The 24,234-nt window shown below is 47.1% G+C and overlaps 1 protein-coding gene across 1 annotated transcript in view; it reads left to right on the forward strand.

Moving 5' to 3' along the window:
- LOC121844553 (FH1/FH2 domain-containing protein 1-like) overlaps positions 1–24,234 on the forward strand; it is a gene marked incomplete at its 3' end in the record, with an annotated part of 80,646 nt that overhangs the window by 50,854 nt on the left and 5,558 nt on the right. Inside the window, 3 exon segments of the mRNA XM_042314788.1 lie at positions 14,032–14,099; positions 16,652–16,757; positions 17,812–17,906. Of these exon segments, the coding sequence (XP_042170722.1) occupies positions 17,826–17,906 (81 nt within the window).

Below are 24,234 nucleotides of genomic sequence, written 5' to 3' on the forward strand. Positions count from 1 at the left end.
CTTGATGTAGCAGGACACCCCTGGACAGGACACTGATGTAGCAGGACACCCCTGGACAGGACACTGATGTAGCAGGACACCCCTGGACAGGACACTGATGTAGCAGGACACCCCTGGACAGGACACTGATGTAGCAGGACACCCCCTGGACAGGACACTGATGTAGCAGGACACCCCTGGACAGGACACTGATGTAGCAGGACACCCCTGGACAGGACACTGATGTAGCAGGACACCCCTGGACAGGACACTGATGTAGCAGGACACCCCTGGACAGGACACTGATGTAGCAGGACACCCCTGGACAGGACACTGATGTAGCAGGACACCCCTGGACAGGACACTGATGTAGCAGGACACCCCTGGACAGGACACTGATGTAGCAGGACACCCCTGGACAGGACACTGATGTAGCAGGACACCCCTGGACAGGACACTGATGTAGCAGGACACCCCTGGACAGGACACTGATGTAGCAGGACACCCCTGGACAGGACACTGATGTAGCAGGACACCCCCTGGACAGGACACTGATGTAGCAGGACACCCCTGGACAGGACACTGATGTAGCAGGACACCCCTGGACAGGACACTGATGTAGCAGGACACCCCTGGACAGGACACTGATGTAGCAGGACACCCCTGGACAGGACACTGATGTAGCAGGACACCCCTGGACAGGACACTGATGTAGCAGGACACCCCTGGACAGGACACTGATGTAGCAGGACACCCCTTGGACAGGACACTGATGTAGCAGGACACCCCCTTGGACAGGACACTGATGTAGCAGGACACCCCCTGGACAGGACACTAGTCTGTGTTGAGTACATATCCAGCTGGTCTGTTTATTAATCTACATTCTAGGCCTTTCTTCCTCTTTTCTAAATGGTGTCTATTTGTGTTGGTAGCATCCTGCCTGCTGCTCTACTGATAACCACCCTGTGTGTGTGTGCACGCTGTGTGTGTGTGTGCACCCATGCTTGTATCTTTTAGTTTTGTGCTTGTGTGTGGTTGATTAGTCTCCTTCTCAGCATCCGTCTTCTCCTCTAAGAGATTCTAGTGTTGTCTTCTATACAGAGCAGCTTCCTGTGATACAGCATGTCTGTCAAATATAGCAGCTCTCTGTGATAGTGTCTGTCAGATATATAGTATAGCAGCTCTCTGCAATATAGTGTCTGTCAGATATATAGTATAGCAGCTCTCTGCAATATAGTGTCTGTCAGATATATAGTATAGCAGCTCTCTGCAATATAGTGTCTGTCAGATATAGCAGCTCTCTGCAATATAGTGTCTGTCAGATATATAGTATAGCAGCTCTCTGTGATATAGTGTCTGTCAGATATATAGTATAGCAGCTCTCTGTGATATAGTGTCTGTCAGATATAGCAGCTCTCTGCAATATAGTGTCTGTCACATATATAGTATAGCAGCTCTCTGTGATATAGTGTCTGTCAGATATATAGTATAGCAGCTCTCTGTGATATAGTGTATGTCAGATATAGCAGCTCTCTGCAATATAGTGTCTGTCAGATACACATCAAATGTAGACCGCATTATCTACCAAGAGAATTCTCTTCGATTATAATCACAGCCTATATATCCCCCAAGCAGACACATCGATGGCTCTGAGGACACTTTATTTAACTCTCTGCAAACTGGAAACGATTTATCCGGAGGCTGCATTCATTGTAGCTGGGGATTTTAACAAGGCTAATCTGAAAACAAGACTCCCTAAATTTTATCAGCATATTGATTGCAACCAGGGGTGGAAAGACCCTGGATCATTGTTACTCTAACTTCCGCGACGCATATAAGGCCCTGCCCCGCCCCCTTTCGGAAAAGCTGACCATGACTCCATTTTGTTGATCCCCCTACAGACAGAAACTAAAACAAGAAGCTCCCCGCTGTCTGTCCAACGCTGGGACAGCTGACTCCACACTCCAAGACTGCTTCCATCACGTGGACTGGGAGACTGATGTCAGACAACAACCGAATACGCTGATACGGTGTGCAGTTCATTAGAACGTGCGTTGAAGATGTCGTTCCCATAGCAACGATTAAAACATTCCCTAACCAGAAACCGTGGATTGATGGCAGCATTCGTGTGAAACTGAAGGCACGAACCACTGCTTTTAATCAGGGCAAGGTGTCTGGTAACATGACTGAATACAAACAGTGCAGCTATTCCCTCCGCAAGGCTATCAAACAAGCTAAGCGCCAGTACAGAGACAAAGTAGAATCTCAATTCAACGGCTCAGACACAAGAGGTATGTGGCAGGGTCTACAGTCAATCACGGACTACAGGAAGAAACCCAGCCCAGTCACGGACCAGGATGTCTTGCTCCCAGGCAGACTAAATAACTTTTTGTGCTTTGAGGACAATACAGTGCCACTGACACGGCCTGCAACGGAATCATGCGGTCTCTCCTTCACTGCAGCCTAAGTGAGTAAGACATTTAAACGTGTTAACCCTCGCAAGGCTGCAGGCCCAGCAGCATCCCCAGTGCGCCCTCAGAGCATGCGCACCAGCTGGCAGTGTGTTTACGGACATATTCAACCAATCCCTATACCAGTCTGCTGTTCCCACATGCTTCAAGAGGGCCACCATTGTTCCTGTTCCCAAGAAAGCTAAGGTAACTGAGCTAAACGACTACCGCAATAGCACTCACATCCGTCATCATGAAGTGCTTTGAGAGACTAGTCAAGGACCATATCACCTCCACCCTACCTGACACCCTTGACCCACTCCAATTTGCTTACCGCCCAAATAGGTCCACAGACGATGCAATCTCAACCACACTGCACACTGCCCTAACCCATCTGGACAAGAGGAATACCTATGTGAGAATGCTGTTCATCGACTACAGCTGCATTCAACACCATAGTACCCTCTGCAATATAGTGTCATCAAGCTCGAGACCCTGGGTCTAGACCCCGCCCTGTGCAACTGGGTACTGGACTTCCTGTACGGGCCGCCCCAGGTGGTGATATAGGCAACAACATCTCCTCCCCGCTGATCCTCAACACTGGGGCCCCACAAGGGTGTTCTGAGCCCCTCCTGTACTCCCTGTTCCAGATGGCCATGCAGCTCTCAACTCAATCATCAAGTTTCGGACGACACAACAGTGGTAGGCTTGATTATACAACGACGAGACGGCCTACAGGGAGGAGGTGAGGGCCCTCTGAGTGTGGTGTCAGGAAAATAACCTCACACTCAACGTCAACAAAACTAAGGAGATGATTGTGGACTTCAGGAAACAGCAGAGGGAACACCCCCATCCACATCGATGGAACAGTAGTGGAGAGGGTCTGCAAGTTTTAAGTTCTGGCATACACATCACAGACAAACTGTTCTGGTCCACTCACACAGACAGCATCGTGAGGAAGGCGCAGCAGCGCCTCTTCCCTCAGGAGGCTGTTCGGCTTGTCACCAAAAGCACTCTGGCTTCTACAGATGCACAATCGAGGCATCCTGGCGGGCTGTATCACCGCCTGGTATGGCCTGCACCGTTCCTCAACCGTAAGGCTCTCCAGAGGGTAGTGAGGTCTGCACAACGCATCACCGGGGCAAACTACCTGCCCTCCAGGACACCTACACCACCCGATGCTACAGGAAGGCCATAAAGATCATCAAGGACATCAACCACCCGAGCCACTGCCTGTTCACCCCGCTGTCATCCTCTCTTTAAGGCGAGGTCAGTACAGGTGCATCAAAGCTGGGACCGAGAGACTGAAAAACAGCTTCTATCTCAAGGCCATCAGACTGTTAAACAGCCACCACTAACATTGGTGGCTACTGGGCAACACACTGTCAATGACACTGACTCTCTCAGCCACTTTAATCATGGGAATTGATGGGAAATGATGTAAATATATCACTAGCCACTTTAAACAATGCTACCTTATATAATGTTACTTACCCTACATTGTTCATCTCATATGCATACGTTGATACTGTACTCTATATCATCGACTGCATCCTTATGTAATACATGTATCACTAGCCACTTTAACTATGCCACTTGGTTTACATACTTATCTCATATGTATATACTGTACTCAATATCATCTACTGTATCTTGCCTATGCTGCTCTGTACCATCACTCATTCATATATTATGTACATATTCTTTATCCCCTTACACTGTGTATGACAGTTTTTTTGGAATTGTTAGTTAGATTACTTGCTCGTTATTACTGCATTGTCGGAACTAGAAGCACAAGCATTTCCTACACTCGCATTAACATCTGCTAACCATGTGTATGTGACAAATAAAATTTGATTTGATTTGATTTATATAGTATAGCAGCTCTCTGTGATATAGTGTCTGTCAGATATAGCAGCTCTCTCTGATATAGTGTCTGTCAGATACTCTGGCCTCTTTGGGCTGTTCTGGCCCCTACTGGCCTCTCTGGCTCTGTACTCTGGCCTCTTTGGGCTGTTCTGGCCCCTACTGGCCCTCTGTACTCTGGCCTCTTTGGGCTGTTCTGGCCCCTACTGGCCTCTGTACTCTGGCCTCTTTGGGCTGTTCTGGCCCCTACTGGCCTCTCTGTTCTCTGTACTCTGGCCTCTTTGGGCTGTTCTTCTGGCCTCTCTGTTCTCTGTACTCTGGCCTCTTTGGGCTGTTCTGGCCCCTACTGGCCCCTCTGTTCTCTGTACTCTGGCCTCTTTGGGCTGTTCTGGCCCCTACTGGCCTCTCTGTTCTCTGTACTCTGGCCTCTTTGGGCTGTTCTGGCCCCTACTGGCCTCTCTGTTCTCTGTACTCTGGCCTCTTTGGGCTGTTCTGGCCCCTACTGGCCTCTCTGTTCTCTGTACTCTGGCCTCTTTGGGCTGTTCTGGCCCCTACTGGCCCCTCTGTTCTCTGTACTCTGGCCTCTTTGGGCTGTTCTGGCCCCTACTGGCCCCTCTGTTCTCTGGCCTCTTTGGGCTGTTCTGGCCCCTACTTGCCCCTCTGTTCTCTGTACTCTGGCCTCTTTGGGCTGTTCTGGCCCCTACTGGCCCCTCTGTTCTCTGTACTCTGGCCTCTTTGGGCTGTTCTGGCCCCTACTGGCCTCTCTGTTCTCTGTACTCTGGCCTCTTTGGGCTGTTCTGGCCCCTACTGGCCTCTCTGTTCTCTGTACTCTGGCCTCTTTGGGCTGTTCTGGCCCCTACTGGCCTCTCTGTTCTCTGTACTCTGGCCTCTTTGGGCTGTTCTGGCCCCTACTTGCCCCTCTGTTCTCTGTACTCTGGCCTCTTTGGGCTGTTCTGGCCCCTCTGTTCTCTGTACTCTGGCCTCTTTGGGCTGTTCTGGCCCCTACTGGCCTCTCTGTTCTCTGTACTCTGGCCTCTTTGGGCTGTTCTGGCCCCTACTGGCCCTCTGTTCTCTGTACTCTGGCCTCTTTGGGCTGTTCTGGCCCCTACTGGCCTCTGTTCTCTGTACTCTGGCCTCTTTGGGCTGTTCTGGCCCCTACTGGCCCCTCTGTTCTCTGTACTCTGGCCTCTTTGGGCTGTTCTGGCCCCTACTGGCCTCTCTGTTCTCTGTACTCTGGCCTCTTTGGGCTGTTCTGGCCCCTACTGGCCTCTGTTCTCTGTACTCTGGCCTCTTTGGGCTGTTCTGGCCCCTACTGGCCTCTGTTCTCTGTACTCTGGCCTCTTTGGGCTGTTCTGGCCCCTACTGGCCCCTCTGTTCTCTGTACTCTGGCCTCTTTGGGCTGTTCTGGCCCCTACTGGCCTCTCTGTTCTCTGTACTCTGGCCTCTTTGGGCTGTTCTGGCCCCTACTGGCTCTGTTCTCTGTACTCTGGCCTCTTTGGGCTGTTCTGGCCCCTACTGGCCCCTCTGTTCTCTGTACTCTGGCCTCTTTGGGCTGTTCTGGCCCCTACTGGCCTCTCTGTTCTCTGTACTCTGGCCTCTTTGGGCTGTTCTGGCCCCTACTGGCCCCTCTGTTCTCTGTACTCTGGCCTCTTTGGGCTGTTCTGGCCCCTACTGGCCCCTCTGTTCTCTGTACTCTGGCCTCTTTGGGCTGTTCTGGCCCCTACTGGCCTCTCTGTTCTCTGTACTCTGGCCTCTTTGGGCTGTTCTGGCCCCTACTGGCCTCTCTGTTCTCTGTACTCTGGCCTCTTTGGGCTGTTCTGGCCCCTACTGGCCTCTCTGTTCTCTGTACTCTGGCCTCTTTGGGCTGTTCTGGCCCCTACTGGCCCCTCTGTTCTCTGTACTCTGGCCTCTTTGGGCTGTTCTGGCCCCTACCCCTCTGTTCTCTGTACTCTGGCCTCTTTGGGCTGTTCTGGCCCCTACTGGCCTCTCTGTTCTCTGTACTCTGGCCTCTTTGGGCTGTTCTGGCCCCTACTGGCCTCTCTGTTCTCTGTACTCTGGCCTCTTTGGGCTGTTCTGGCCCCTACTGGCCTGTTCTCTGTACTCTGGCCTCTTTGGGCTGTTCTGGCCCCTACTGGCCTCTCTGTTCTCTGTACTCTGGCCTCTTTGGGCTGTTCTGGCCCCTACTGGCCTCTCTGTTCTCTGTACTCTGGCCTCTTTGGGCTGTTCTGGCCCCTACTGGCCTCTCTGTTCTCTGTACTCTGGCCTCTTTGGGCTGTTCTGGCCCCTACTGGCCTCTCTGTTCTCTGTACTCTGGCCTCTTTGGGCTGTTCTGGCCCCTACTGGCCTCTCTGTTCTCTGTACTCTGGCCTCTTTGGGCTGTTCTGGCCCCTACTGGCCTCTCTGTTCTCTGTACTCTGGCCTCTTTGGGCTGTTCTGGCCCCTCTGTTCTCTGTACTCTGGCCTCTTTGGGCTGTTCTGGCCTCTCTGTTCTCTGTACTCTGGCCTCTTTGGGCTGTTCTGGCCCCTACTGGCCTCTCTGTTCTCTGTACTCTGGCCTCTTTGGGCTGTTCTGGCCCCTACTGGCCTCTGTTCTCTGTACTCTGGCCTCTTTGGGCTGTTCTGGCCCCTACTGGCCTCTGTTCTCTGTACTCTGGCCTCTTTGGGCTGTTCTGGCCCCTCTGTTCTCTGTACTCTGGCCTCTTTGGGCTGTTCTGGCCCCTACTGGCCTCTCTGTTCTCTGTACTCTGGCCTCTTTGGGCTGTTCTGGCCCCTACTGGCCTCTCTGTTCTCTGTACTCTGGCCTCTTTGGGCTGTTCTGGCCCCTACTGGCCCCTCTGTTCTCTGTACTCTGGCCTCTTTGGGCTGTTCTGGCCCCTACTGGCCCCTCTGTTCTCTGTACTCGTCCACCCCCCCACTTCCTTTCCTTCCTCAGCTCCTCTTAGTGTGAACTCAGCAGATGACAGCACAGTGCAGGAAGCAGTCTCTCTTAGCTCAGTGTCCTGTTATCAGGATCAGTTTAACCTGACGATATGTTACTCTGCATGACGCCGTAGCACAACATGATCCCAGATATCTAAGACTTAGATGGCAGTGTCAGTTCAAGCAGGATAACGGTAGACAGTTGCTGAACAATCCAATATGTTTTTAACATTCCTTCGTAGTAAAGTATAAACAGTAATGTGGACTTGTTTTACAGTGCCAGGTGTTCAGCTGACAAATGAGACTGGTCGTTATTTACCCGTCTGTACGCGTCATTGACATCTTTTATAGTTACACCATCGTTGTTCTGTTCATTTCCCATGTTAGTTTTATGTTTGATTTCACCTTTGTTTAACCAGGTAGGCTAGTTGAGAACACCTTTATTTAACCAGGTAGGCCAGTTGAGAACACCTTTATTTAACCAGGTAGGCTAGTTGAGAACACCTTTATTTAACCAGGTAGGCTAGTTGAGAACACCTTTATTTAACCAGGTAGGCCAGTTGAGAACACCTTTATTTAACCAGGTAGGCTAGTTGAGAACACCTTTGTTTAACCAGGTAGGCTAGTTGAGAACACCTTTGTATTTAACCAGGTAGGCTAGTTGAGAACACCTTTTTTTAACCAGGTAGGCTAGTTGAGAACACCTTTTTTTAACCAGGTAGGGTTGAGAACACCTTTGTTTTTAACCAGGTAGGTTGAGAACACCTTTTTTAACCAGGTAGGCTAGTTGAGAACACCTTTGTTTTTAACCAGGTAGGCTAGTTGAGAACACCTTTGTTTAACCAGGTAGGCTAGTTGAGAACACCTTTGTTTAACCAGGTAGGCCAGTTGAGAACACCTTTATTTAACCAGGTAGGCTAGTTGAGAACACCTTTATTTAACCAGGTAGGCTAGTTGAGAACACCTTTATTTAACCAGGTAGGCTAGTTGAGAACACCTGTATTTAACCAGGTAGACCAGATCACCTTTATTTAACCAGGTAGGCTAGTTGAGAACACCTTTGTTTAACCAGGTAGGCTAGTTGAGAACACCTTTATTTAACCAGGTAGGCTAGTTGAGAACACCTTTATTTAACCAGGTAGGCTAGTTGAGAACACCTTTATTTAACCAGGTAGGCTAGTTGAGAACACCTGTATTTAACCAGGAGAACACCTTTATTTAACCAGGTAGGCTAGTTGAGAACACCTTTATTTAACCAGGTAGGCTAGTTGAGAACACCTTTATTTAACCAGGTAGGCTAGTTGAGAACACCTGTATTTAACCAGGTAGACCAGATCACCTTTATTTAACCAGGTAGGCTAGTTGAGAACACCTTATTTAACCAGGTAGGACCAGAACACCTTTATTTAACCAGGTAGGCTAGTTGAGAACACCTGTATTTAACCAGGTAGACCAGAGAACACCTTTATTTAACCAGGTAGGCTAGTTGAGAACACGTTCTCATTTACAACTGCGACCCTGACCAAGATAAAGCAAAGCAGTTCGACACAAACAACAACACAGAGTTACACATGGAGTAAACAATAACACAAACAAGTCAATGACACAGTAGAGAAAAGAGAGTCTATGTACAGTGTGTGCAAAAGGCATGAGGAGGTGGGCAATAAATAGGCCATAGGAGCGAATAATTACAATTCAGCAGATTAACACTGGAGTGATAGATGAGCAGATGAACATGTGCAAGTAGAGATACTGGTGTGCAAAAGGCATGAGGAGGTGGGCAATAAATAGGCCATAGGAGCGAATAATTACAATTTAGCAGATTAACAGAGTGATAAATGAGCAGATGAACATGTGCAAGTAGAGATACTGGTGTGCAAAAGAGCAGAACAGTAAATAAAAACAGTATGGGGATGAGGTAGGTAGATTGGGTGGGCTATTTACAGATGGACTATCAGAATCATAAAACACGGGACGAGATGTTAACTGTCCATTGTGCCAATAGATGGTCTGCGCTCACATGAGAGATGGACTATGTACAGCTGCAGCGATCGGTTAGCTGCTCAGATAGTTGATGTTTGAAATTGGTGAGGGAAATAAGTCTCCAACTTCAGCGATTTTTGCAATTCGTTCCAGTCACTGAGAACTGGAAGGAAAGGCGGCCAAATGAGGTGTCTACCTCTGCCTGACAACAGAGAGAAGCAGGACAACAGAACTCTGTTTCCCATGTCAGTCCTCTACTCTGCCTGACAACAGAACTCTGTTTCCCGTGTCAGTCCTCTACTCTGCCTGACAACAGAACTCTGTTTCCCGTGTCAGTCCTCTACTCTGCCTGACAACAGAACCCTGTTTCCCGTGTCAGTCCTCTACTCTGCCTGACAACAGAACCCTGTTTCCCGTGTCAGTCTTCTACTCTGCCTGACAACAGAACCCTGTTTCCCGTGTCAGTCCTACTCTGCCTGACAACAGAGAGAAGCAGGACAACAGAACCCTGTTTCCCGTGTCAGTCCTCTACTCTGCCTGACAACAGAGAGAAGCAGGACAACAGAACCCTGTTTCCCGTGTCAGTCCTCTACTCTGCCTGACAACAGAGAGAAGCAGGACAACAGAACCCTGTTTCCCGTGTCAGTCCTCTACTCTGCCTGACAACAGAGAGAAGCAGGACAACAGAACCCTGTTTCCCGTGTCAGTCCTCTACTCTGCCTGACAACAGAACCCTGTTTCCCGTGTCAGTCCTCTACTCTGCCTGACAACAGAACTCTGTTTCCCGTGTCAGTCCTCTAAACTGCCTGACAACAGAACTCTGTTTCCCGTGTCAGTCCTCTACTCTGCCTGACAACAGAACCCTGTTTCCCATGTCAGTCCTCTACTCTGCCTGACAACAGAGAGAAGCAGGACAACAGAACTCTGTTTCCCATGTCAGTCCTCTACTCTGCCTGACAACAGAACTCTGTTTCCCGTGTCAGTCCTCTACTCTGCCTGACAACAGAACCCTGTTTCCCATGTCAGTCCTCTACTCTGCCTGACAACAGAACCCTGTTTCCCATGTCAGTCCTCTACTCTGCCTGACAACAGAACTCTGTTTCCCGTGTCAGTCCTCTACTCTGCCTGACAACAGAACTCTGCTTCCCATGTCAGTCCTCTACTCTGCCTGACAACAGAACCCTGTTTCCCGTGTCAGTCCTCTACTCTGCCTGACAACAGAACTCTGACCCCCTTAGAGGAAAAAACAGGAAGTGTCCATGTTCCGTTCTGGAAAACCCCACCGGTCGTCGTCCTGAGTTAAATGGATGCTGATTGTGTTGTTTGGTGTCTGGGGACGTGACTCTCTTTCAGAAGCCAAGCAAGGAGTCTCTGTTAAAGGATCTACTGATGATATGGAAGTTGCATCCTCATGTTTTAGATATGGGTCGTAGGGAGGATGTTACTGTGATGTATTGATACGGGTCGTAGGGAGGATGTTATCATAAAGTACTGATGGGAGGTTGGGTCGTAGGGAGGATGTTATTATATAGTATTGATACGGGTCATAGGGAGGATGTTATCATAAAGTACTGATACGGGTCGTAGGGAGGATGTTACCATAAAGTACTGATACGGGTTGTAGGTAGGATGTTACTGTGATGTATTGATACGGGTCGTAGGGAGGATGTTATCATATAGTATTGATACGGGTCGTAGGGAGGATGTTATAAAGTATTGATACAGGTCGTAGGGAGGATGTTATCATATAGTATTGATATGGGTCGTAGGGAGGATGTTACCATATAGTACTGATACGGGTCGTAGGGAGGATGTTACCATATAGTATTGATACGGGTCGTAGGGAGGATGTTACCATAAAGTACTGATACGGGTCGTAGGGAGGATGTTACCATAAAGTATTGATACGGGTCGTAGGGAGGATGTTATCATATAGTATTGATATGGGTCGTAGGGAGGATGTTACCATATAGTACTGATACGGGTCGTAGGGAGGATGTTACCATAAAGTACTGATACGGGTCGTAGGGAGGATGTTACCATAAAGTACTGATACGGGTCGTAGGGAGGATGTTACCATAAAGTATTGATACGGGTCGTAGGGAGGATGTTATAAAGTACTGATACGGGTCGTAGGGAGGATGTTACCATAAAGTATTGATACGGGTCATAGGGAGGATGTTATAAAGTACTGATACGGGTCGTAGGGAGGATATCATATTGTATTAATGCGTGTCGTAGGGAGGATGTTACTGTGATGTATTGATACGGGTCGTAGGGAGGATGTTACTGTGATGTATTGATACGGGTCGTAGGGAGGATGTTACCATGAAGTATTGAATACTGATAGGCTACTAGATACTGTCTGATCTGTGTAAATCATATTCCTGAACACTGATAGGCTACTAGATACTGTCTGATCTGTGTAAATCATATTCCTGAACACTGATAGGCTACTAGATACTGTCTGATCTGTGTAAATCACATTCCTGAACACTGATAGGCTACTAGATACTGTCTGATCTGTGTAAATCACATTCCTGAACACTGATAGGCTACTAGATACTGACTGATCTGTGTAAATCACATTCCTGAACACTGATAGGCTACTAGATACTGTCTGATCTGTGTAAATCACATTCCTGAACACTGATAGGCTACTAGATACTGACTGATCTGTGTAAATCACATTCCTGAACACTGATAGGCCACTAGATACTGTCTGATCTGTGGTGTTGAGTGTTGTTGTTTATGGGTTGTTGGTATCCATGGTAACAGCAGTGAATGGTGGTAGTACGCCAGGCATGGTTTACTGCTATGACCACAACTGACTGTTGACGTGTGTGTGTGTGTCACAATATTTGCTATACAAACACACACACACACACACACACACACACACACACACACACACACGGATCCCCTGTGGTGTGTAACCACAGCCACGGCTCATAATCTTCTGACAGTTGTTTAGATGGCTGGTTTCTCTCTCTGAAAGGAGATAGACATAGAGAGACAGAGCATATCTGTCAGTCTGAACTTGATCTACTGCAGAGTCTGAATCTGGGCTTTACAGTCTTGAGGCTCCACGTCTCAAGGTTTCAGAGTAGAAGTGCTGATTTATGATCAGTTCTGCCTTTTGAGGTCCCAAATGAACCAGATTGCATGGACATGGAGGACCTGTAGATCAGTGTACAGATAACCCTTTACCAAGCACTACAGTAGACCTATCTAAACAACCCCACTGCTCTAAGGGGGGGGGGGTAATCCCTTTACTAAACACTACAGTAGACCTATCTAAACAACCCCACTGCTCTAAGGGGGTGGTACCCCCTTTACTAAACACTACAGTAGACCTATCTAAACAACCCCACTGCTCTAAGGGGGGTAATCCCTTTACTAAACACTACAGTAGACCTATCTAAACAACCCCACTGCTCTAAGGGGGGTAACCCCTTTACTAAACACTACAGTAGACCTATCTAAACAACCCCACTGCTCTAAGGGGGGGGGTAACCCTTTACTAAACACTACAGTAGACCTATCTAAACAACCCCACTGCTCTAAGGGGGGTAACTACAGTAGACCTATCTAAACAACCCCACTGCTCTAAGGGGGGGTAACCCCTTTACTAAACACTACAGTAGACCTATCTAAACAACCCCACTGCTCTAAGGGGGGGGTAACCCCTACAGTAGACCTATCTAAACAACCCCACTGCTCTAAGGGGGGTGGTACCCCTTTACTAAACACTACAGTAGACCTATCTAAACAACCCCACTGCTCTAAGGGGGGTAACCCCTTTACTAAACACTACAGTAGACCTATCTAAACAACCCCACTGCTCTAAGGGGGGTAACCCCTTTACTAAACACTACAGTAGACCTATCTAAACAACCCCACTGCTCTAAGGGGGTAACCCCTTTACTAAACACTACAGTAGACCTATCTAAACAACCCCACTGCTCTAAGGGGGGTAACCCCTTTACTAAACACTACAGTAGACCTATCTAAACAACCCCACTGCTCTAAGGGGGGTGGTAACCCCTTTACTAAACACTACAGTAGACCTATCTAAACAACCCCACTGCTCTAAGGGGGTGGTACCCCTTTACTAAACACTACAGTAGACCTATCTAAACAACCCCACTGCTCTAAGGGGGGGGTAACCCCTTTACTAAACACTACAGTAGACCTATCTAAACAACCCCACTGCTTTAAAACACTACAGGGGGGGTTAACCCCTTTACTAAACACTACAGTAGACCTATCTAAACAACCCCACTGCTCTAAGGGGGGTAATCCCTTTACTAAACACTACAGTAGACCTATCTAAACAACCCCACTGCTCTAAGGGGGGGTAATCCCTTTACTAGACACTACAGTAGACCTATCTAAACAACCTCACTGCTCTAAGGGGGTAACCCCTTTACTAAACACTACAGTAGACCTATCTAAACAACCCCACTGCTTTGGGGGGGGTTAACCCCTTCACTAAACACTACAGTAGACCTATCTAAACAACCCCACTGCTCTAAGGGGGGGGTAATCCCTTTACTAAACACTACAGTAGACCTATCTAAACAACCCCACTGCTCTAGGGGGGGGTAATCCCTTTACTAAACACTACAGTAGACCTATCTAAACAACCCCACTGCTCTAAGGGGGGGGTAACCCCTTTACTAAACACTACAGTAGACCCATCTAAACAACCTCACTGCTCTAAGGGGGGGAGACAATGCGTCTTGTAGGTTATTTGTAGTGGTGTCATGTGGAACGTCTCCCCGGTCGTGTGGGATGTTATTGTTAACCTCATCACTTTGATCTCTTTCAGAGAAGCTGTACAACTCTCATGGACCTGAGCTCCGGAGGTCCCTGTTCTCCCTCAAGCAGCTCTTTGAGGTAAAGACCAGTATATTATCTCTGGTAAAGACCAGTATATTATCTCTGGTAAAGGCCAGTATATTATCTCTGGTAAAGGCCAGTATATTATCTCTGGTAAAGGCCAGTATATTATCTCTGGTAAAGGCCAGTATATTATCTCTGGTAAAGGCCAGTATATTATCTCTGGTAAAGGCCAGTATATTATCTCTGGTAAAGGCCAGTATATTATCTCTGGTAAAGGCCAGTATATTATCTCTGGTAAAGGCCAGTATATTATCTCTGGTAAAGGCCAGTATATTATCTCTGGTAAAGGCCAGTATATTATCTCTGGTAAAGGCCAGTATATTATCTCTGGTAAAGGCCAGTATATTATCTCTGGTAAAGGCCAGTATATTATCTCTGGTAAAGGCCAGTATATTATCTCTGGTAAAGGCCAGTATATTATCTCTGGTAAAGGCCAGTATATTATCTCTGGTAAAGGCCAGTATATTATCTCTGGTAAAGGCCAGTATATTATCTCTGGTAAAGGCCAGTATATTATCTCTGGTAAAGGCCAGTATATTGATCTCTGGTAAAGGCCAGTATATGATCTCTGGTTAGGACCAATAAAATGGTCAAAATTTGGCAAAGCATTTATCTTTTTGTTCTAATTACAAATTGTTATGTTTGGGCCAAATCCAATACTAGACATTACTGAGTCCCACCCACCGTTTATTAGACCTGTGCTGATTCTCTCCATATCACATCCACCATCCTCCCTCTTCCTCTCTCTGTGAGCTGGTGCCAACAGGGTCAGTGGAAACGGCTCTACTCTGTGTCTGATAGGACTGGAACAGAGGAACCTGGAAGAATGGAGACTGGGGGGTGGGGAGAGAGCGAGGGGAGACAGGGTCATGTGTCCTGCTCTGGTCCAATGGAAACGTCCTCAAACAGGGTCATGTGTCCTGCTCTGGTCCAATGGAAACGTCCTCAAACAGGGTCATGTGTCCTGCTCTGGTCCAATGGAAACGTCCTCAAACAGGGACATGTGTCCTGCTCTGGTCCAATGGAAACGTCCTCAAACAGGGACATGTGTCCTGCTCTGGTCCAATGGAAACGTCCTCAAACAGGGACATGTGTCCTGCTCTGGTCCAATGGAAACGTCCTCAAACAGGGACCTACCTGACTACTTCTTATCAGTGCTTGACTTGGACTGAAACAGGTTACCCGGTACTCATTTCTGGGTGCTGGTACCGTTTTTATATTTAGGGACAGGAAATAGTTTTGAGCTAATATTCTATATCAGAGGGAACAGGAGCTCCAGCTGTAGAACATGTTTGAGGTGTCGGTACTCGGCTCACTGGGTGAGCTCCTGCCAGGAAGGTCAATGTTGCAAGTTTCTTATCACCTTGATCAAATGGTCTCCAGCTGTGTCTGTCCCGAGCTCACTGGGCAGGGACACTCTGAGGGACCAGGATAGTTGATACAATGTTGCAAGTTTACTGGTGAGACCTTCAGGCTGGAGACATTTTTTAGTTCATAGTTGGTACAATGTTGCTGGTGAGACCTTCAGGTTGGAGTCATTTTTAGTTAATAGTTGATACAATGTTGCTGGTGAGACCTTCAGGTTGGAGTCATTTTTAGTTAATAGTTGGTACAATGTTGCTGAACCATTTTTAGTTAATAGTTGATACAATGTTGCTGGTGAGACCTTCAGGTTGGAGTCATTTTTAGTTAATAGTTGGTACAATGTTGCTGTTTGCTGAGACCTTCAGGCTGGAACCATTTTTAGTTAATAGTTGGTACAATGTTGCTGGTGAGACCTTCAGGTTGGAGTCATTTTTAGTTAATAGTTGGTACAATGTTGCTGGTGAGACCTTCAGGTTGGAGTCATTTTTAGTTAATAGTTGGTACAATGTTGCTAGTTCGTTGCAGAAAGGCCATGTGTGTGTGTGTTATTTTTATCAGCATATTTTCTACCTGCAGGATGCAATATTTTAATCTGTTGGCTGTTTTTACATAGTTGCCAATGGCAACAGAAGTTACTTTTTAGGTTTGTCATTTACATTTTACATGACAATGTTTTTGAGATACTTTTGTATATATAGTGTATTTGTATTTTATATATATATACAAAAGTATGTGGACACCCCTTTAATTTAGTGGCTACAGCCACACCCGTTGCTGACAGGTGTATAAAATTGAGCACACCGCCCATGCAATCTCCATAGACAAACATTGGCAGTAGAATGGCCCATACTGAAGAGCTCAGTGACTTTCAACGTGGCACCGTCATAGGATGTCACCTTTCCAACAAGTCAGTTCGTCAAATTTCTGCCCCGGTCAACTGTAAGTGCTGTTATTGTGAAGTGGAAACATCTAGAAGCAGCTGAGCCACGAAGTGTTAGGCCACACAAGCGGGGCGGCTGAGTGCTGAAGCACGTAAAGAATCATCTGTCCTCGGTTGCAACACACTACTCTAGTGTGCGGGGAACATTAACTGTCTGTTTGGGGTCTAAACTGCGTCTAAGCAGGGTTTCTATGGTATCCTCTCTGTTAACAATCTGCTGTGTGGTTGCGGTGTGTTGTAGGACGATAAAGACCTGGTGCCAGAGTTTGTGAATTCAGAAGGCTTGACGTGTTTCATCAAGGTTGGAACGGAGGCAGACCACAACTATCAGAACTACATTCTCCGAGGTGAGTACGATCTCAACAATCATTTTCATTTAACCTTTTATTTAACTAGGCAAGTCAGTTAAGAACAGATTCTTATTTACAATGACGGCCTAGGAACAGTGGGTTTAACTGCCTGTTCAGGGGCAGAACGACAGATTTTTACCTTGTCAGCTCAGGGATTCGATCCAGCAACCTTTTGGTTACTAGTCCAACGCTCTAACCACTAGACTACCTGCCTGCCCCACTCATCTAACAGACTCACCTACCTTATATATCACTTTAATAGTTTTCTCATACGTACATATTTCAGAACAAATTTGCAATGAATGTTACACAGTAAATAAATACCTCGATACTTTTACAATTATTAGTGTTACCGATCCAACAAGATACTGAGGATACTGAACGTTTAGGGCTTTAGTATCGCGATACTGAACGTCAGGGCTTTAGTATCGTGATACTGAACGTCAGGGCTTTAGTATCGTGATACTGAACGTCAGGGCTTTAGTATCGTGATACTGAACGTCAGGGCTTTAGTATCGTGATACTGAACGTCAGGGCTTTAGTATCGTGATACTGAACGTCAGGGCTTTAGTATCGTGATACTGAACGTCAGGGCTTTAGTATCGCGATACTGAACGTCAGGGCTTTAGTATCGTGATACTGAACGTCAGGGCTTTAGTATCGCGATACTGAACGTCAGGGCTTTAGTATCGCGATACTGAACGTCAGGGCTTTAGTATCGCGATACTGAACGTCAGGGCTTTAGTATCGCGATACTGAAAGTCAGGGCTTTAGTATCGCGATACTGAAAGTTAGGGCTTTAGTATCGCGATACTGAAAGTCAGGGCTTTAGTATCGCGACACTGAAAGTCAGGGCTTTAGTATCGCGACACTGAAAGTCAGGGCTTTAGTATCGCGACACTGAACGTCAGGGCTTTAGTATCGTGACACTGAGGACGCTGAACGTCAGGGCTTTAGTGTCTTTGTGTAGCAGCTCCTAATCTGATCTTTGTGTTGCAGCTCCTAATCTGATCTTTGTGTTGCAGCTCCTAATCTGATCTTTGTGTTGCAGCCCTCAGTCAGATCATGCTGTTTGTAGATGGGATGAACGGTGTGATCGACCACAATGACACTGTTCAGTGGCTCTACACTCTCAGTGGCAGTCTGGTGGGTATTACATACAGTAGAGACCTGACCGCAGTGTACACACACACACAGAGAGAGTCTACTGTCCGTAATGTCAGAGAGAGAGAGAGTCTACTGTCCGTAATGTCAGAGAGAGAGAGAGAGTCTACTGTCAGTAATGTCAGAGAGAGAGAGTCTACTGTCCGTAATTTCAGAGAGAGAGAGTCTACTGTCCGTAATGTCAGAGAGAGAGAGTCTACTGTCCGTAATGTCAGAGAGAGAGAGTCTACTGTCCGTAATGTCAGAGAGAGAGAGAGTCTACTGTCAGTAATGTCAGAGAGAGAGAGTCTACTGTCCGTAATGTCAGAGAGAGAGTCTACTGTCCGTAATGTCAGAGAGAGAGTCTACTGTCCGTAATGTCAGAGAGAGAGAGTCTACTGTCCGTAATGTCAGAGAGAGAGAGAGTCTACTGTCCGTAATGTCAGAGAGAGAGAGTCTACTGTCCGTAATGTCAGAGAGAGAGAGTCTACTGTCCGTAATGTCAGAGAGAGAGTCTACTCTCCGTAATGTCAGAGAGAGAGTCTACTCTCCGTAATGTCAGAGAGAGAGAGTCTACTGTCTGTAATGTGAGAGAGAGAGAGAGAGAGAGAGAGTCTACTGTCCGTAATGTCAGAGAGAGAGAGAGAGAGAGAGAGTCTACTCTCCGTAATGTCAGAGAGAGAGAGTCTACTCTCCGTAATGTCAGAGAGAGAGAGTCTACTCTCCGTAATGTCAGAGAGAGAGAGAGAGTCTACTGTCTGTAATGTGAGAGAGAGAGAGAGTCTACTGTCCGTAATGTCAGAGAGAGAGAGTCTACTGTCCGTAATGTCAGAGAGAGAGTCTACTGTCCGTAATGTCAGAGAGAGAGAGTCTACTGTCCGTAATGTCAGAGAGAGAGAGTCTACTGTCCGTAATGTCAGAGAGAGAGAGTCTACTGTCCGTAATGTGAGAGAGAGTCTACTGTCCGTAATGTCAGAGAGAGAGAGTCTACTGTCCGTAATGTCAGAGAGAGAGAGAGTCTACTGTCCGTAATGTCAGAGAGAGAGAGTCTACTGTCCGTAATGTCAGAGAGAGAGAGAGAGAGTCTACTGTCCGTAATGTCAGAGAGAGAGTCTACTGTCCGTAATGTCAGAGAGAGAGAGTCTACTGTCCGTAATGTCAGAGAGAGAGAGAGAGAGAGAGAGTCTACTGTCCGTAATGTCAGAGAGAGAGAGTCTACTGTCCGTAATGTCAGAGAGAGAGAGTCTACTGTCCGTAATGTCAGAGAGAGAGAGTCTACTGTCCGTAATGTCAGAGAGAGAGTCTACTGTCCGTAATGTGAGAGAGAGTCTACTGTCCGTAATGTGAGAGAGAGTCTACTGTCCGTAATGTCAGAGAGAGAGTCTACTGTCCGTAATGTCAGAGAGAGAGTCTACTGTCCGTAATGTGAGAGAGAGTCTACTGTCCGTAATGTCAGAGAGAGAGAGTCTACTGTCCGTAATGTCAGAGAGAGAGAGTCTACTGTCCGTAATGTCAGAGAGAGAGAGTCTACTGTCTGTAATGTCAGAGAGAGAGAGAGTCTACTGTCCGTAATGTAATGTCAGAGAGAGAGAGTCTACTGTCCGTAATGTCAGAGAGAGAGTCTACTGTCCGTAATGAGAGAGAGAGAGTCTACTGTCCGTAATGTCAGAGAGAGAGTCTACTGTCCGTAATGTCAGAGAGAGAGAGTCTACTGTCCGTAATGTCAGAGAGAGAGAGTCTACTGTCCGTAATGTCAGAGAGAGAGAGTCTACTGTCCGTAATGTCAGAGAGAGAGAGTCTACTGTCCGTAATGTCAGAGAGAGAGTCTACTGTCCGTAATGTCAGAGAGAGAGAGTCTACTGTCCGTAATGTGAGAGAGAGTCTACTGTCCGTAATGTGAGAGAGAGTCTACTGTCCGTAATGTCAGAGAGAGAGTCTACTGTCCGTAATGTCAGAGAGAGAGTCTACTCTCCGTAATGTCAGAGAGAGAGAGTCTACTGTCCGTAATGTCAGAGAGAGAGAGTCTACTGTCCGTAATGTCAGAGAGAGAGAGTCTACTGTCCGTAATGTGAGAGAGAGAGAGTCTACTGTCCGTAATGTCAGAGAGAGAGTCTACTGTCCGTAATGTCAGAGAGAGAGTCTACTACTCTCTCTCTACGGTCAGTAGACTCTCTGTACGGACAGTAGGCTCTCTCTCTCTCTCTCTGAGACAGAGACTCTCTCTCTACTGTCCGTAGATGTCAGAGAGAGAGTCTACTGTCCGTAATGTCAGAGAGTCTACTGTCCGATGTCAGAGAGTCTACTGTCCGTAATGTCAGAGAGAGAGTCAGAGAGTCTACTGTCCGTAATGTCAGAGAGTCTACTGTCCGTAGAGTCAGAGAGTCTACTGTCCGTAATGTCAGAGACTGTCCGTAATGTCAGAGAGTCTACTGTCCGTAATGTCAGAGAGTCTACTGTCCGTAATGTCAGAGAGTCTACTGTCCGTAATGTGAGAGAGTCTACTGTCCGTAATGTCAGAGAGTCTACTGTCCGAGAGAGAGTCTACTGTCCGTAATGTCAGAGAGAGAGAGTCTACTGTCCGTAATGTCAGAGAGAGAGAGTCTACTGTCCGTAATGTCAGAGAGAGTCTACTGTCGTAATGTAGAGTCTACTGTAATGTCAGAGAGTCTACTGTCCGTAATGTCAGAGAGTCTACTGTCCGTAATGTCAGAGAGTCTACTGTCCGTAATGTCAGAGAGTCTACTGTCCGTAATGTCAGAGAGAGAGAGTCTACTGTCCGTAATGTCAGAGAGAGAGAGTCTACTGTCCGTAATGTCAGAGAGAGAGTCTACTGTCCGTAATGTCAGAGAGAGAGTCTACTGTCCGTAATGTCAGAGAGGAGTCTACTGTCCGTAATGTCAGAGAGAGAGAGTCTACTGTCCGTAATGTCAGAGAGAGAGAGTCTACTGTCCGTAATGTCAGAGAGATAGTCTACTGTCCGTAATGTCAGAGAGAGAGAGTCTACTGTCCGTAATGTCAGAGAGAGTCTACTGTCCGTAATGTCAGAGAGAGAGAGTCTACTGTCCGTAATGTCAGAGAGAGAGAGTCTACTGTCCGTAATGTCAGAGAGAGAGAGAGTCTACTGTCCGTAATGTCAGAGAGAGAGTCTACTGTCCGTAATGTCAGAGAGAGAGAGAGTCTACTGTCTGTAATGTGAGAGAGAGAGTCTACTGTCCGTAATGTCAGAGATGTCAGAGAGAGAGAGTCTACTGTCCGTAATGTGAGAGAGAGTCTACTGTCCGTAATGTGAGAGAGAGAGTCTACTGTCCGTAATGTGAGAGAGAGAGTCTACTGTCCGTAATGTCAGAGAGAGAGAGTCTACTGTCCGTAATGTCAGAGAGAGAGTCTACTGTCCGTAATGTCAGAGAGAGAGTCTACTGTCCGTAATGTCAGAGAGAGTCTACTGTCCGTAATGTCAGAGAGAGTCTACTGTCCGTAATGTGAGAGAGAGAGTCTACTGTCCGTAATGTGAGAGAGAGTCTACTGTCCGTAATGTCAGAGAGAGAGTCTACTCTCCGTAATGTCAGAGAGAGTCTACTCTCCGTAATGTCAGAGAGAGAGAGTCTACTGTCCGTAATGTCAGAGAGAGAGTCTACTGTCCGTAATGTCAGAGAGAGAGAGAGAGTCAGAGACGGACAATAGACTCTCTACATTACGGACAGTGACTCTCTCTCTCTCATTACGGACAGTAGACTCTCTCTCTCTCACATTATGGACAGTAGACTCTCTCTCTCACCGACAGTAGTCTACTGACTCCTCTAATTACGGACAGTAGACTCTCTCTCTCTCACGGAGTTCCCTCTCTCTCTGACATTACGGACTGACTCTCTCTCTCTCCTGACATTACGGACAGTAGACTCTCTCTCTCTCTGACACGGAGAGACTCTCTCTCTCTCTGTCCGTAATGTCAGAGAGTCTACTGCCGTAAGTCAGAGAGTCTACTGTCCGTAATGTCAGAGAGTCTACTGTCCGTAATGTCAGAGAGTCTACTGTCCGTAATGTCAGAGAGTCTACTGTCCGTAATGTCAGAGAGTCTACTGTCCGTAATGTCAGAGAGTCTACTGTCCGTAATGTCAGAGAGTCTACTGTCCGTAATGTCAGAGAGTCTACTGTCCGTAATGTCAGAGAGTCTACTGTCCGTAATGTCAGAGAGTCTACTGTCCGTAATGTCAGAGAGTCTACTGTCCGTAATGTCAGAGAGTCTACTGTCCGTAATGTCAGAGAGTCTACTGTCCGTAATGTCAGAGAGTCTACTGTCCGTAATGTCAGAGAGTCTACTGTCCGTAATGTCAGAGAGTCTACTGTCCGTAATGTCAGAGAGTCTACTGTCCGTAATGTCAGAGAGTCTACTGTCCGTAATGTCAGAGAGTCTACTGTCCGTAATGTCAGAGAGAGAGAGTCTACTGTCCGTAATGTCAGAGAGAGAGTCTACTGTCCGTAATGTCAGAGAGAGAGAGTCTACTGTCCGTAATGTCAGAGAGAGAGAGAGTCTACTGTCCGTAATGTCAGAGAGAGAGAGTCTACTGTCCGTAATGTCAGAGAGAGAGAGTCTACTGTCCGTAATGTCAGAGAGAGAGAGTCTACTGTCCGTAATGTCAGAGAGAGAGAGTCTACTGTCCGTAATGTCAGAGAGAGAGAGTCTACTGTCCGTAATGTGAGAGAGAGAGTCTACTGTCCGTAATGTCAGAGAGAGAGAGAGTCTACTGTCCGTAATGTCAGAGAGAGAGAGAGTCTACTGTCCGTAATGTCAGAGAGAGAGAGTCTACTGTCCGTAATGTCAGAGAGAGAGAGAGAGTCTACTGTCCGTAATGTCAGAGAGAGAGAGAGTCTACTGTCCGTAATGTCAGAGAGAGAGAGTCTACTGTCCGTAATGTCAGAGAGAGAGAGTCTACTGTCCGTAATGTCAGAGAGAGAGAGTCTACTGTCCGTAATGTCAGAGAGAGAGTCTACTGTCCGTAATGTCAGAGAGAGAGTCTACTGTCCGTAATGTCAGAGAGAGAGAGTCTACTGTCCGTAATGTCAGAGGGAGAGTCTACTGTCCGTAATGTCAGAGAGAGTCTACTGTCCGTAATGTCAGAGAGAGTCTACTGTCCGTAATGTCAGAGAGAGAGTCAGTCAGTACAATAATGTTTTTAATACCACTAATTACTGGGTAGCTACTCTGCTGACAAACAGATCAATAAATAACGACCTTGTCCACTATTGGCGAGGAGACAAATAGAACGGGTTTCGCCCCCTCCAAAACATGCCCCCCAACACCTGCCCCCCTCCAAAACATGCCCCACCCCATGATGTCTGTAAGAGACTTAAACACTAGTGTCTCTCGCTCAATAAATGTTTGTAAATCAATCACCTTGCAGCTGCTACAGCTCTGATTTCAGATCTCCTTTTTTAAACAGGGAAGTGAGAACAGCCAATGAGATGTGACAGATAGGACAGGGTGTGAAAGTAGAATATGGTGAGAAGCTCTTGTTACGTAAGACTGTGTTAGAATGAAGACTGTTACTGTAGTGATGGAGACGAGGTTCAAGACACTGTACTGTAGTGACGAGGTTCAAGACACTGTACTGTAGTGACGAGGTTCAAGACACTGTACTGTAGTGACGAGGTTCAAGACACTGTACTGTAGTGAAGAGGTTCAAGACACTGTACTGTAGTGAAGAGGTTCAAGACACTGTACTGTAGTGACGAGGTTCAAGACACTGTACTGTAGTGAAGAGGTTCAAGACACTGTACTGTAGTGACGAGGTTCAAGACACTGTAGTGATGGAGACGAGGTTCAAGACACTGTAGTGTAGTGACGAGGTTCAAGACACTAGTGTAGTGAAGAGGTTCAAGACACTGTAGTGTAGTGAAGAGGTTCAAGACACGAGTGTAGTGAAGAGGTTCAAGACACTAGTGTAGTGAAGAGGTTCAAGACACTAGTGTAGTGAAGAGGTTCAAGACACTAGTGTAGTGAAGAGGTTCAAGACACTAGTGTAGTGACGAGGTTCAAGACACTGTACTGTAGTGACGAGGTTCAAGACACTGTACTGTAGTGATGGAGACGAGGTTCAAGACACTGTACTGTAGTGACGAGGTTCAAGACACTGTACTGTAGTGACGAGGTTCAAGACACTGTACTGTAGTGAAGAGGTTCAAGACACTGTACTGTAGTGAAGAGGTTCAAGACACTGTACTGTAGTGAAGAGGTTCAAGACACTGTACTGTAGTGAAGAGGTTCAAGACACTGTACTGTAGTGAAGAGGTTCAAGACACTGTAGTGTAGTGAAGAGGTTCAAGACACTGTACT

Source organism: Oncorhynchus tshawytscha, unplaced genomic scaffold (assembly GCF_018296145.1).
Source record: "Oncorhynchus tshawytscha isolate Ot180627B unplaced genomic scaffold, Otsh_v2.0 Un_contig_3265_pilon_pilon, whole genome shotgun sequence".
In the NCBI taxonomy this organism is placed as follows: Eukaryota; Metazoa; Chordata; class Actinopteri; order Salmoniformes; family Salmonidae; genus Oncorhynchus; species Oncorhynchus tshawytscha.